Source organism: Cannabis sativa, chromosome 8 (assembly GCF_029168945.1).
Source record: "Cannabis sativa cultivar Pink pepper isolate KNU-18-1 chromosome 8, ASM2916894v1, whole genome shotgun sequence".
Lineage (NCBI taxonomy): Eukaryota > Viridiplantae > Streptophyta > Magnoliopsida > Rosales > Cannabaceae > Cannabis > Cannabis sativa.
In genome coordinates, this window is record NC_083608.1 from 26,456,121 (window position 1) to 26,471,054 (window position 14,934).

General features: G+C 27.5%; 2 protein-coding genes across 2 annotated transcripts; one reads left to right on the plus strand and one right to left on the minus strand.

The window, feature by feature from the left end:
• Positions 1 to 10,392: 10,392 nt before the first annotated feature.
• LOC115699568 (uncharacterized) lies at positions 10,393 to 12,672 on the plus strand. Its single transcript, XM_030627045.2, has 5 exons — positions 10,393 to 10,982; positions 11,064 to 11,167; positions 11,264 to 11,435; positions 11,570 to 11,692; positions 11,820 to 12,672. Exons 1-5 carry the CDS (start codon positions 10,794 to 10,796, stop codon positions 12,468 to 12,470), a joined length of 1,239 nt encoding a protein of 412 aa, XP_030482905.1. The 5' UTR covers positions 10,393 to 10,793; the 3' UTR covers positions 12,471 to 12,672.
• Positions 12,218 to 14,711, minus strand: LOC115699569 (homologous-pairing protein 2 homolog). Its single transcript, XM_061102671.1, is given in 4 exon segments — positions 12,218 to 13,631; positions 13,634 to 13,656; positions 13,658 to 13,680; positions 13,783 to 14,711. Coding segments are annotated over 4 exon segments (606 nt in total). The 5' UTR covers positions 14,128 to 14,711; the 3' UTR covers positions 12,218 to 13,416.
• Between the last annotated feature and the right edge of the window lie 223 nt (positions 14,712 to 14,934).

Sequence of the window (14,934 nt, forward strand, 5' to 3'; positions counted from 1 at the left end):
TCCATTACACTAGTGATACTATAAATTATTTACAAATTTTTAAAAATTCATATAATATTCTAATAACAATAATATACACTATCATATAGGAGTGTTCATTCAATCCAATCCGCACTATTTTAGATCCAATCTGCCCTTTGCGGATTGAATTGGATTGGATCGTGCGAATTAGATTGGATCGACTATTTTATGAACACCCCTACTATCATATAACAAAAGAGGAAATTATATTCAATGTAGGATTTTAAAAGTTGTTTACTTGAATATGACACTTTTAAGTTTGACCAATTTGTATGGTATTTTTTGCTTTTAGATATTTTTATAGTATTTGATATGTCATATAAATTAGGTTTTCAAAGCCCATATTTAATATTTATATTTGTTTAGGCAGTTTTATTTGTTGCTGGTATTGGAAAAGTTACCGGAGTTTGCTGCCGGCACCGAAAAAATCGTTAGAGTAGCTGTCGGTGTCGGAAAAATCGTCAGAGTTGCTACTGGTGCTAGAAAAGTCGTCGGAATTGACATTGTCACCAAAAAAATCACTAAGAAACTGGTTTCATTAGCGACAATGCCAATTCCGACGACTTTTTGACATCGGCAGGAACTCCGACGACTTTTTCTAACACCGGCAACTACTCCTACGACTTTTTCGACATTGACAGCAAATTCTAAAAAAGTCGTCGGAATTGACATTGTTGTCAGAAAAATCACCGGAAGAAATTATTAAGAAACTAGTTCTTTCATCAAGAAACTGGTTTTAGTGAATGTTCGCGGCAATTTCATCGAAAATTCACTTAGTTTGTAAGAAATTCCAACATAAATACGTATTGCATAAAAGAGAAAAGAGGCTTAGGTATAAGTTTTATGATGGGCCAAGATGCAAAATGGTCCTAAATCTAACAATTAAGTTAATAAATGTCCCTTTTTTAAAAAAATTAACAAAATGTCCTTTTAGTTAAAAATTTGATGATAAAATTACAATTATAACCTTGAATAATTAAGTGTTTGGTATAGTTATTTTGCACAATAGTATATCGTTTTTATGTGCAATAATACATTAAAAAAAACTGAAAGGTAGTATATATATATTTTGAAATAACTGAAAGGTAGTATATTAGTTTAAGATTGTAGTATATTATTTTAATGTGCTATGGTATATAATGAACGAAAGACGGAAATTAAAAAATATGGAATATTAGTTTAAGTTTGAGGTATAGTTATATTTCACAATAGTATATCGTTTTTATGTGCAATAATATATTAAAAAAAACTTAAAGGTAGTATATATATATTTTGAAATAACTGAAAGGTAGTATATTAGTTTAAGATTATAGTATATTATTTTAATGTGCTATGGTATATAATGAACGAAAGACGGAAATTTAAAAATATGGAATATTAGTTTAAGTTTGAGGTATAGTTATATTTCATAGGAAATATTGTCTTTATGTTCATTAGTATATCATGAAGGAAAGAAAAAGAAAAAAAAAACATGTGGAATATTAAATTAAGTTTTTAGTATATATATATTTTCTACTATATTGGTGGTATATTAATTTTTCACTATAGTATTTCTGCTTATGATTGCAGAATATAATTTTTATATGCTATTATATATCGTGGAAAAAAATCATTTAATAGTATATTAGTTTAAGTTTATGGTATATTTATATTGGTCTAAGGTATATCGTTTGTATGTGATATGTATATTGTGAAGGATATAATGAAAAAAAACTATTAAATATTAATTTAAGTATGAGGTATAGTTATATTTGACTGAGGTATATTGATTTTATGTTCATTGGTATTTCATGAAGGAAAGAACAAGAAAAGAAAAACTTGTGGAATATTAAATTAAGTTTTTTGTATAATTTTTTTTTTCACTATGCTGGTAGTATATTAATTTTTGACTATGGTATATCTACTTATGATTGTGATATATAATTTTTGTATGCTACTGTATATTGTGGAAAACAATTCATTTAATAGTATATTAGTTTAAGTTTGTGATATATGTATATTGATTTAAGATATATTATTTGTATATCATATGATATATTAATAAAAAATTAATTATATGGTTAAATAACATATTAGAAAACAACAACAGCAGCAAAATGTAAAAGAATAAAATATATAATACCTTTTATATAATGAAAAAATAGTTGACAAAAATTCAATAAAGAGCTTTTGATTTATTGTTTTTTATAATTTTTATTAAAGGAATAAAACATATAATACCTTTTATATAATGAAAAGCATTTTAGGTATTAAAAAATAAAAAAGAATATTTGTTTTATTATTTAAAAAAAAAAACATTAACTTTCTATAAAATTTGAAATAAAGTTAGAAATATGATCTTTTAATTACATTTCAAAAAAAAAATAATTACATTTCTCTTTTATGATTGTGTTGTATTATTTTTACTGAATGTTCGCGGCAATTACCACCTGAAAGTAGTCGGTGGTCCAACCAAGCTGGTTCCTTTTTTCCCTGATATCGTACAATACAAGTTAGCTATTGTTCGTAATAATGCTATGATTGATATCTATCTATATTTTCTTACCACTTTTGTTTTAGTTAAGTTTCTTAAATGTGTGTACGTACAAATTTTAATATAATTGAAAAGTAAAGTTGGTTCTTAATTAATATAATGGATTATGATGGGTTACCAAACCATATCGCTTTCACCATAATGATCAGTATCGGGAAACCCATATTGTTTTGTCAAAAGTTGAATCAGTTGAGCTTTATTTCCTGTAACAAAACTTTTTTTTCTCTTTTCAGAATAAGGAAGGAGTGTATTAGATCAGACTGAACACTTTTTTCTGGGTTTCCAAAAAATAAAAAAAATCAGACAGAACACACATTTTTAAATATTGGAATAAACAATGAGAATTAATGGAAAGAAAATTTTTCATTTACATTTGTTTAATTAATTTATTAAATTTAAGAAATAGAGAAATTAATTAAATAAGAAAAAAAAAAAGGAGAACTTTTCCATTAATTTTGTAAGGAATGTCATTAAGGGTAATAAAATTTATTTATTTTTATTTTATTTTTAATATTAAATTTATAATGACAATTTTATATGTCTTACAAAATAACTACCATATATTATAGTTTAACTCAAAAGGGTAATTTAGTCAATTTAAACATTCTGATTACGTTTGCTGATAAAGTAAACAAGATAAATCACTATCATTCCATTTCTAAACAGTTTTAGTAAACAACATATTACAAATATTGATTCCGATTATTCTTTATTTATTCCGTTATATTTCTTCATTACTTTGTTCCAATTTTAAATAATGTGTAGTAAACTTGTCATTAAAGGAGAAAAATTGCTATATATAAACTAACTATTTTTTTTTTTTTGGATATAAACTAAGTACTATAAAATATAATTCTTTTTTGCCTATTTTATAATTTCATTTACTTTTATATATAGTTTGATAATAATTTACACATACTGTATTATTCACAAAAAAAAATTAATTTAAACACTTGTAAATAAAATTTATAAATTTAGAGTACATTTGAGAATACTTTTTTAATTAATTTTTTATTTTTTAATTAGAAAAATAAAAATATTTTCTAAATATATGTTCTAGAAAATTGTTTTTGTTTTTTAATTTTTTTAATTAAGAATCAAAATTTTAAAAACAAAAAAAAAAAGTTACTTTTAATTTTTTTAAACAGTTTTTTTTACTTAATCAATATTTTGGATTCCGACCTCAACTTGAACCTTAACACCTGGACCAGAACCCCAGCCCGGATCCGAACCCAAACCCTAACTCCAACCCCAAACACAGACCTTGGCCCTGACCCTGACCCAGACCCCAACCTTAGACTTGGACTAGGACCCCAGACCAGAACCCCAGCTTGGACCTAATTTCGGACCCAGACCCCAGACCCGAACCCTGACCTCGGTCTAAACCCCGGACCCAGACCCTAAGTCGAACCTGGACTCCAACCTTTAAGCCAGACCCAAACCCCGACCCAAGCTCGGACCCCAGATCTCGACCCCTACCCCTGTCCTAGACCCCGAACCCGGACCCAGACTTGGCCTCGAACCCAAACTCCAAACCCCAATCCCAAGCCCATCTTAAATAAAATCAAAAAATAAAAATAAAAATAAAATTTACGGAGCGCACTTTTATTTTCTATTTTTAAAATTAAAAAACAAAATTGGTTATGGAACACATTTTTTACTTTTCAAAAATAAAATTTTAAAAACAAAAATTGGTTACAGTGACAGAACTGGTGGGAAATCGGTTAGTGTTGGGGAATTAAAAGATGCTAACCAATTGTTGGCTCTTGGTTTAGCTGATGAAATGAAGAGAAGTGGATCTCAATTCACGTGGACTAGTAATCAAGACAAAGGAGAGAGAATCTACTCGAAGATTGACTGGGTCTTTAAAAATGAGGAATGGCTAGATCTCCATCCTAACACGAAAGCTTTTTCCCAGTAGGAGGATGTCTCAGATCATTGTTTTTGTGTGATTAAGCAGTTAAAATTGAGAAACTTGGGATATATGCTATTTAAATTTTTCAACATGTGGTCCACCATAGTGAATTTAAAGAGAAGGTTCTTGAATCATGGAGGAAAGATGCTAAGGGAGGAAACTTGGCAACCTTAAGTTACAAGTTAAGAAGGTTACAACCACTATTGAGAAACTTTAACTCTTTCTATTTTGAAAATGTCAAGATGGATTTTGAGTTGGCTTGGGAAACATACAACAAGGCTCACCTTGCTCTTCAACTTGACCCTCATTCTCTTATTTTACAGATGGAACTAAATCAAGCTAGAGAGAAGAAGCTGAAATGTAGCAATCTTTATGGCAGCCTACTTAAACAAAAGAGCAAGGTTGACTGGATCAAGTTTGGGGACTAGAATTCTACTTACTTCAATGTACGCATTAAGAATAGAAGAGATACTAACAGGATTGCTTCTTTCGTCAATGAACAGGGACAAGTAGTTGAGGATTACTCAAAAGTTGTTCACCACTTTTTGTCTCATTTCAAGAGCTTCATGGGAAAATCAAGTTCTACAATAGAGACCATTCTTCCCCAATGTATTGAAGAAGGCAAGTAAGAAGTCGTTGGGAATACTTCGTTGGGAAAAACCATTATCAACAACGACTTTTTAAGTCGTTGGGAATAAAAATTATCAACAACGACAAAGTCGTTGGGAATAATATTTATTTATTTATTTATTTTTTACATCTGAGTGCATCAACAACGACATTGTCGTTATTGATATTATTATCAATGACGACATTGGCGGCATTTGCGAGGTGGTCATCATCTGAGATTAATTATTTATTGATTCAAAAAAAAAAGTTATCTATTAAATATTTAATTATTTATTATTATTTTTTAAACAAAATACAAATTTCATTTACGTCATTTTATGAAACCTTTTTTAACTTTTATTTTAAACTATACTTACATTAAATATTATAGTATTTATCAAATTATTTGTTAATTTTTTTTATTACAAGAATTTATTAATTATAAAATTTATCACTTATTCAATTATTAATTATTTATATTCAACTAATTAAAGTTATTTATAATTATTTAATTATTTATTATTATTTTTTATAAATATACAAAAAATCTTTTAAATTCAATTACTTAATTTTAGGATTTATTTCACTAATTTTGTTAAATAAATATTAATTTAAATAATTGTCCATTTAAAAAATAACTTGTTACTAGTTTTATAACAAACTATTAACTTATTATAAATTATTAAAATAACAAAATTTTTATTATCTCAAAATTTTAACGAAATCCTTTTATTTAAATTATTTTTATTTAATAAAATATTATATTTTTTATTAATATAATTATTTCTTAATATTTTTTATTGTAAGAATTTATTTAATGTTAAATTCATTACTTATTTAATTATTAATTATCTATTCTCAACTAATAAAAGTTATTTATTGATTCAAAAAATAAATAAAAGTTATTTATTAAATATTTAATTATTTATTATTATTTTTTTAAACAAAATACAAATTTCATTTACTTAAATTACTTAATTTTAACATTAATTTTATTAATTTTTATAAATAATTATTACCTTATAATTTTTCTTTTTAAATACCACTTTAATATTTTTTATAAAAAAAATTACTAATTTATTAAATTAACCTAATTTTTTTTACTATATGAAATTTTTAAAAAAATTGGACAGCATAACATTTATATTTTACACTATACCCAAAAAATTTTAAACCTGATTTATACAATCTTTACAACTTTAAAATACATTACACATTTTTAAATATTACAAAGTTTCAAAGTAAATCAAAAATTTATTACAATACAAAAAATAACAAAAAAACAAATACAAACACACATACTATTTTCAGATTATACACATCTATATTAAAAAGAAAAAAAAAATTACAATCACTTAAAACAATACATACATTATTAAAAACACATACATATAACTCAAATACATATATATTTAAACATATATTTAAAATAAATATTACAAACATCTAAACAACAAAATTTATCTACATATTTATAAATACATATATAAATATAAAACAATATATATACATATTACAAATGAGGGTATACCTCAAAAATCGCCGCCGGTGGCGGTGGGCTGACGGAGGTTCAAAGTGAGGAGAGACCAGTCTTGGGCTGAGCTGACGCGCGACTTCAGGTGGACGATGGTGGTGGCCGGACGTAGCTTCAAGCGGAGGGTTGAATGGGTTAGGGTTAGGGTTGAATGGGTTGAAGGTGGCTGGATAGAGAGGAAAAATGGGTTAGGGTTTTTAGTTTTGGCTGAGAAATGAGGAAGGCTCGCTGCAATTTTTTTTTATATACAAAGAAGTTCCCAACGACATAGACCAACGACATTGTCGTTGGGAGCTGAAATAAGAGGGAAAATTACCGCCCTTTTACAACGGCCATTTTTCAAATTATACAAAACTTTTCACAACGACAATGTCGTTATTGAAGTATTTTCAATAACGACATTGTCGTTATTGATGATAATTTTTTTTTTTTAAAAAAATAATAATAGTTGTCCCAACGACAGGTAAGTGTCGTTATTGATAGTACCATTTTTAATGAGGACTTTTTGGCGTTGGTAATAGTGGCGTTGGTATAAACCATTATTGTTGTAGTGGGTTGTTCTTAGAAATGCAAGAAAATTGTAAGTATTGGTGTAAAGTTGTGGGAGTTTTCGCTATTTGGTTGTGAATGGCTTGTTTGATTAATAGAACTATTATTCTTGATCAAACAAAAAAAAAGTTTATGAAATTATTATTTTTATTTAAATTAAACATATTATTAGTTTTTTAATTAATTTAAACATAGTATTATTACATTAAAAAGACGACAGGATTATCAAAATTGTCTACATAAATTTATAAAATAAATTATTTTAATTAAATTAAACATACTATTAGTTTTTTTTTACATAAATTTATTAAATAATTATTATTAGTTAATTTAAAACATAATATTATTGTATTAAAAAAGCAATAGTAACATGATTTTTTTCTACAAAAATTTATTTATTAAATAATTTTAATTAAATTAAACATAATATTGTGTTGGGTAATCACTTCAAATACAATTTTTTATTTTTACGGTTTTAGTTGCTCCGCTAGATTTTATGTAGTTTGCTATGTGGATTTGAGTTGAGATTTAAATTTCTCTATTAGTTGTTATGTGGCTTTCCGTAAAATTATATATATATATATATAAATATAAAAAAAAAACTATTTTAAAATATAAAAATAAAAACACTAACTATTATGTTTGAGTACATAAATTTATTAAATGATTTTATTTTTATTTTTATTTACTTTTGGAGGAAAGGGAAGTTTTTTTTTTTTTGAAAACAACCACCAACAATTTTTTTTTTTTTTTGAATTTGAGAGTTTTTTTCCTTTTGTAATAGAGAAAGTTATTTTTCAATTTTTTATTTGAATGAAAAAGAATGGAAAATTCTACAATCCACCCCCTCAAAATGAATATATTGATGCACCCCTATCTATTTTAGCATCCGAAATAATTTTTTAGTCAAATTTTTTGTCATGGTTATGTACGTTATAGTTATTTAAGACATCCTGCAAAATTTTAAGAAATTTGAAAAAGTTTAACACGCTGAAAATTATGTTCAAACAGTGTGTTGCACGCGTGACTATTTTATTTTATACGCGTATAAAATAGACTGTTTGAACATTGTTTTCTATATTGTAAATTATTCTGAATTTTTCAAAATTTTGTAAGATATCTTAAATAGCTATAAGTACATGAATATGAAAAAAAATTAGACTAAAAAATTTTTCTGGATGCCGAAACAAGTTAAGGGTGCATCAGTACATTCCTTGGGGTGCATTGTAGAATCACCCAAAAAAAAATTAAGATAAAGAAAATGAGAAAGAATATTTTTTCCTTCGGTTATAAGTACACCAACTCAAATGACATGAATACCTTAATTATAAGATACTCATAAATTATTTGACTATTTAAAATAAAATCTAGACCATTTATTTAAATTCACCAAAAATCTAATGGTCCCAAATAAATAAATAGGTCATCCCACTTTATGTTTTAACTGAACTTTAGGATGTCCCTAGATTTTGATGTAAAAATAAAAGACAAAATTACATAAAAATACATTTTTTTTTTTAAAAAAAAAATTATATTTCTATGTTTTAATTTTTTTTATATATATATATTTTTACGATTTTTTATAGAAACTATACGAAAATAATAAAAAAAATACATAAAAATAACAAGAAAATAACAACAAAAAATAACATATAGATAACATAAAATCAACAACAAATTAACAAGAGTACAACATAAAAAGACCATATTTTCTTTACATAAAATCAAAAAAATCGTAAAAATATTTAAAATTCCGTAAAACCGTATTTTGGTAATTTTTTTTGTTATTTTTGTGTATTTGTAAAATAATCCTAAAATAAAATTTGAAACTTAATTTTTTCCTCCTTCAAACTCATTTTAAAACCACTTTAGAAATGATAGTGAATAAAATTTAGGATGACAGTTCGTATTAGCAGATTGATATTTTAATAAATGCTTTTTGTTTTAATTAACTTTTTATTAAAAAAAAAAAAAAATTGTGGTCGAGACGGGTATTGTCATCTCTACAAGAAGGAAATTCTTTGTTTTATTTTATAATAAATTGAGAAGAATTCTATTTTTATTGGTAGTTTATTAACACACGCACCAAAACAAATAAAGCTCGTAGACCGTTTGCCTTTAAAATAAACAAAAGGGTTTTTTTTTTCATAATTGTACAACAAAAATAATATAATTACAAAAAATGTGCAAAAAAAAAAAATTATTTTAAAAATTTATACATCTTGAAAACTTATTACATGAAACCATACATTTTAATCATTAAATAAAACAATATGTTTATTAAAACTCAAAATAAACAATTTTATAAAGTTAATTAAACAATTTTATAAAAATAAACAAGTTAAATATTTTTTTTATTAAAAAATAAAAATTTATTATCTATTTTAGGATGAATTATTATAATTTAATAAGATTTGTTTTAATAAATACAATATCAAAATTATAAACATTGATGTATATAATTATAAATCAATACTTAAAATTACAAAAAATAAACATGACACATAGAGTGATATAATAAACATATGTGAATCTTATTATATTGTTTATTAAATTAGTATGTTTAATAAATAAAAATATATATATAAAGTATTTTATATTATTAGTATGTTTATTATAATTGTAAACATAAAAATAGACATAGTCTATTAGTATATTTTCTTTCTATTGTTTCTATATATTGATTATTTTCTAATGAGTTAGTGAACGAATTTTCTATTGAAGTATAATTTTTACATCAAAAAATAAATAAACAAACATAACTTTATAAACTCCTAAAATTATTTAATTAGAAAAAATAAACATGACATAATAAACAAAAAAAAAAAGATAAAGATAAACAATTTTTTTTATATAAATTATTTATTTTCTAAAAAATTACTAAAAAATAAACATAACATAAAATAAACCTACGTGAATATTATTTATTTTGTTTATTAAATTAGTATGTTTAATTAATAGAAAATAAAATAAACACATATATAAAATGTTTTATATTATTGGTATGTTTATTATAATCGTAAACATAAAAATAAAGATAGCAAATATTACCATGTATATAACAATCAATCATTATTACCATATATATTATAATAAAAATTGAAAAAAAGTTTTAATTATATATAAAAATGTATGAGAAAATAATAATAAGTTTTTTTTTTTTTTGCACATATTTTGTAATTAATTAAAATAATGTAAACAAAATTGTAAAATGCCAACGGAACCGAATAGAGTGTGAAAACAGTCATTTTTCTTTTTAAGAATTGAAACAGTGTTTTGTGTTTTATGTAATATTCTCTCTCTCAATTTCCACGAAGTTGTTAGCCCAGCCGCGTTAGCTTACTCGGTAACACAAAGACTTAGTCATTAAGAAAGAAAATAATACTAAAATTTCCATATGCTCCATGAACACAAAATCTTAATTGTCGACCCAAATAATAATTATTAGTTCATCTGTTGTGACATAATAAAAAGGTACAAATGGCCAGACTCATTTGTCTCTCTCTCTCTTCGGAGTCCTGCTCTTCTTCCAGAACATCCTCATAAACTAGTACGTACTATTCTTTCCATTTGGGTTGTTGTTACTCATCCAAATATACAGGAAAGAAATATAGTATTTGGTTGGGTTAAAGATGAAAAGCAAGATTAACTCTTTGTTGGGTAGAAGTTTGATCAAGACCTCAAAGTTCAAGCCTTTGGTGAGTCTAGCCATCTCTCGCCTTGCTGTTCTCAAAAACCAGCGTCAAGTCAGGTGCTCCCAAGCCCGCTCTGATGCCGTTCACCTCCTCCAACAGGGCCACCATGACCGAGCTCTTCTTCGGGTAAGTTTGATGTGACCTCTGTATTTTTGGTTTTTGGTTCAGACCCAGATTTTGATTTTCTGTGTTTCATAACATTGACAGGCGGAGCATGTGATCAAGGAGCAGAATATGTTAGATGTGTATGACATGATAGAGGGCTACTGCAACCTTTTGGTTGAAAGAATTCATCTGATTGAACATGAAAGGTTTGTCCTTTTCTTTTTGTTTGTATATATTTGAAATTTATAATATCTATATATGATCGATCAATCTCTAATTTTTTTTTTTGTTGGGTGGTGTAGAGTGTGTCCTGAAGAATTGAGAGAGGCAACATCAGGCTTGCTTTATGCAGCTTCAAGATGTGGGGATTTTCCAGAGCTCCAAGAGATTCGTGGGGTTCTCACATCTCATTTCGGCAAGGAATTCACTGCTCGTGCTATTGAATTACGCAACAACTGCGGTGTTAATCTTACGGTACTATACACACACTATACAATATAAAATTACTGACATGGCATAGTATAGCCGCATGAATGTAGCTGATATTGCAATTTTCATTTTTGACAATTATGGTGTTATTAATGTTTTTACTCACTGGGTTTTTGTAGTTGATACAAAAGCTATCAACCAGGCAGCCAACCTTAGAGAGCAGAATGAAGTTGGTTAAAGAAATTGCTGCTGAAAATAGCATTGCTCTGCAACTTGAGGAACCTATTTCTTCTCCCACTCAGGTAAAGCTATAAGCAAAGATTAAAATTGTGTGTGACATTGATACTGACAGACAGTGATGCAATTTGTTTGAAAATTTTATTAACTTACTCATCAACTTGTTGCTTTCTCCTCTTGTGATGAATGAAGGAGTTGGATGTACAAAAGAACCAACGCCAACCACCACCAAACCCATCTTCTTCGAGTTCAGGTGGAACCGGGTCAGGGGATAGTTTGCACTTCATGCCAGAAGAGATCGAAAACAATGGTTCGACTAAGGGAAAGAAGAAATACAGAGATGTTGCTGATGCAGCTCAGGCAGCTTTTGAGTCTGCAGCTTATGCAGCAGCGGCTGCAAGAGCAGCAGTTGAACTTTCAAGATCGGGACACGATTCAGATAATCAGGATAGTCCTGTAAGTCGACAAGGAAAGTCAGCTCGCAAAAACAAGTCCATGAAAATTGAATCTGATTCAGAAGAAGAGAAGACTCCAGTTGAAAATCAATCCGCTGAATTGAGTTCACAGTCTTCTTCGAGTTCAGAGAAGATAACCCGAGGCAATCTTTCAGAGAAGGATGTTGTTTTTGATGAGGATGACAATGAGACAATATCTGGAAACAATAGTAAGGTTCCATCTAAATTGCAAATTCCTTCAAGATTTCAAGCAGGTCTGGTGGTCGACTCAGCTCAACAGAACTCCATGGAACATGAAGCTGAGAGCTCCGAGACTGGGAGTACAATGCGCTTAAACTTAGAGAGAGGGCCATTATCGGTGAGAACTAGACGAGTGCGAGGGTATTGAGGCTTTTCCTGATACAGTCTTCATATGCATATGAATTTTGCTAGTGTGGTGATAACATAAGTATATTCCCTTCATAGTTTTGTTTTGTTTTGTTTTGTTTCTTCTTTTACTTTCACTTATTGAGCTGTTCGATGTATATTGCCTTTTGAAAGCGTTATCTTTGTGCTTTGAGCTTTTATAATGAAGTTGGAAGTGTTTCAAATTGGAAGGTTTCTAAGTTGTGTACATTCTCTGTGACCCAGGACTAATATTACCAATTAAATTCACATGTACTGGAAATAGCTTTAAGTGTTACCATTTCTCAAATTCTCTTCCACAAACTAAACCAATATAACCATACGCAAGGCATATCTAAACTAAAAATAGCTATTTTTTCTTTAGAATACTGAAAACAAGTAGTTGCTTCATGATTCATGAAACTGCTATACCTCAATTAATCGTTTACGAAACTTTGAATTGGATAAACTGTTGTACATACTATATACAATTTAACCTTACTGTAAAGGTTTAACCTTAAATATACATAAATGGTAAGCTATTTTCATGAGTCATGTAGCAGTTTAGCCTCTAACATACATAAATGGTTAAACCATATTGGATTCTGAAACTCCAATATACAAGTTAATAGAACGCAGAATCTGCATTTTTCACTAGTGAAAAAAGCAAGAAAAGAACCATATGTATTTTGTGTAATTAGCTAAGATAAGACAAAACAAAAATCGACTGGCCTCGCTGCCTCTTCTAACCACATTGTAGAAGCTCACCGAATGACTGTAAACTCACGTCAACGTTTTCACATTAAAGTTAGTTCCGCGTTTGTGGAAATAAATTGTCATATATAAAGTGAATGAGTGGCAATTGGTTTTGAGATGGAACCCATCCATATTATCCTCAAATTCTAACACTTCATCATATTCAAGTTCTTCCAACAAATTTTACCACCTCTCTATTTATTATTACCAAATTCTTCATTGCAAAACACATTCTCAAAAGTCAAACCAGAGACCCTTGAATGGACTGAAAATAACACCTTGAATTCCTTGAGATTCTTTGGTAAGTTCTCAATAATAGCACCCCACAAATCTTTAAACATCCTTCTACGCTTTCTCCATTGACTTATTTTGTCAGTGTACAATTTTTCAACAGATCTTCTGCCTTCGCCAATGTAATTCCACCACGTAATTTCCAGTTTGTCCTCCATTTCTTTGACCTAACATATCGTTACAAAATCTCCCCAAGTTAAAATCAAAGAAATTTTCTAACTCTTTCGTGAAACAAATTCCAATTCAAGGAATAGTATAATTCAATCAACCTCCATTCTTAGTTTGGCTTCCTTTGCACGTATTTGTTCCAGTGTCAAATTTGACTGCAAACTTTTGATTTCTAGAGAATGGAAGGGGTTACCTCCTTCAACATCGCCAATGGATTTCTTTTGTTCCTCAAGCTGTTTATGCAACCTAGCATTTTCTTCCTTCATCTGAGTAAGCTCTTCGCTATTTGGGACATCGAATTGGTCTTGGCCAGCAAGATAAATCTTGTGCTTACCATACTCCTTGAAGGAAAGCGGCCCACCATCAGCCAGATTATCAATATCCAGGGCTTTTTGTATTGAAGCCTTCTTGAGACTGAACTTTTGTAAAGCATCAGCCACGTACATTTTGTGAATTAAGCGGCCATGGCTTGCCAAAGAAGCTTAGTTGAGCTTAACCACGAGAAAAAAAGAAGACTAATATGAAAAGGGAAATTTGTGTTCTGTTTGTTTAGAAAGAAAGTAAAAAAAAAAAAAAACAAAACAAATGATTCTTTTCTCCATATTGACGAGATTTTATTGTAGCTTCGTTATGGAAGATATAGAAATTTTATAAAAATATTGAGACACGTAGATTTTAATATTTTTAATGTTTTAAGTTTATAAAAATAATGTGTTAAAATTTTAAAATTATAAAAATATAGTGTTCCAGTAAAATAAAAAACAATCTTACAACAACTTAACAAAAAAAATATGATAACAACTGTAAACAACAAAAAAATAATTAGAAATTAACTGAAAAATAACAAAATATTGACCTAATTTCAATAAGTAAAATAATATCAACTCCTTAATATGTTTTTGTATTACGATTTCTTTTACTTAGTTTTGAAAACTTGATTTATCTTTTTGTACTATTATATTATTTTTTTTTTGGCTAATTAAGATTTTTTTCCCCCGAACTTCAACATGTACCAAATTATGTCCTCTGAACTTTTTTGGCCGTTAAAATTTTTCCTGAACTATTGAGATTGTTAGATTTAAGGACTTTTGTCTAATTTCATTTAATTTTACTGTTTCAGTGATTATATATGTGCTAAACCATGCTCCCCAGACTTTGATATCTACCAAATCATGTTTTTCGAACTTTGATATGTACTAAATCATGTCCCATAAACTTTCATCCATGTTAGAATTTTTTTTATCAAAATTGGA

Bases quoted from the DNA above. Each gene is read 5' to 3' on its own strand.
- LOC115699568 (XM_030627045.2), top strand. From the start codon at position 10,794: ATGAAAAGCAAGATTAACTCTTTGTTGGGTAGAAGTTTGATCAAGACC. The intron at 10,983-11,063 runs GTAAGTTTGATG...TAACATTGACAG, and splicing joins ATGACCGAGCTCTTCTTCGG to GCGGAGCATGTGATCAAGGA. The intron at 11,168-11,263 runs GTTTGTCCTTTT...TGGGTGGTGTAG, and splicing joins CATCTGATTGAACATGAAAG to AGTGTGTCCTGAAGAATTGA.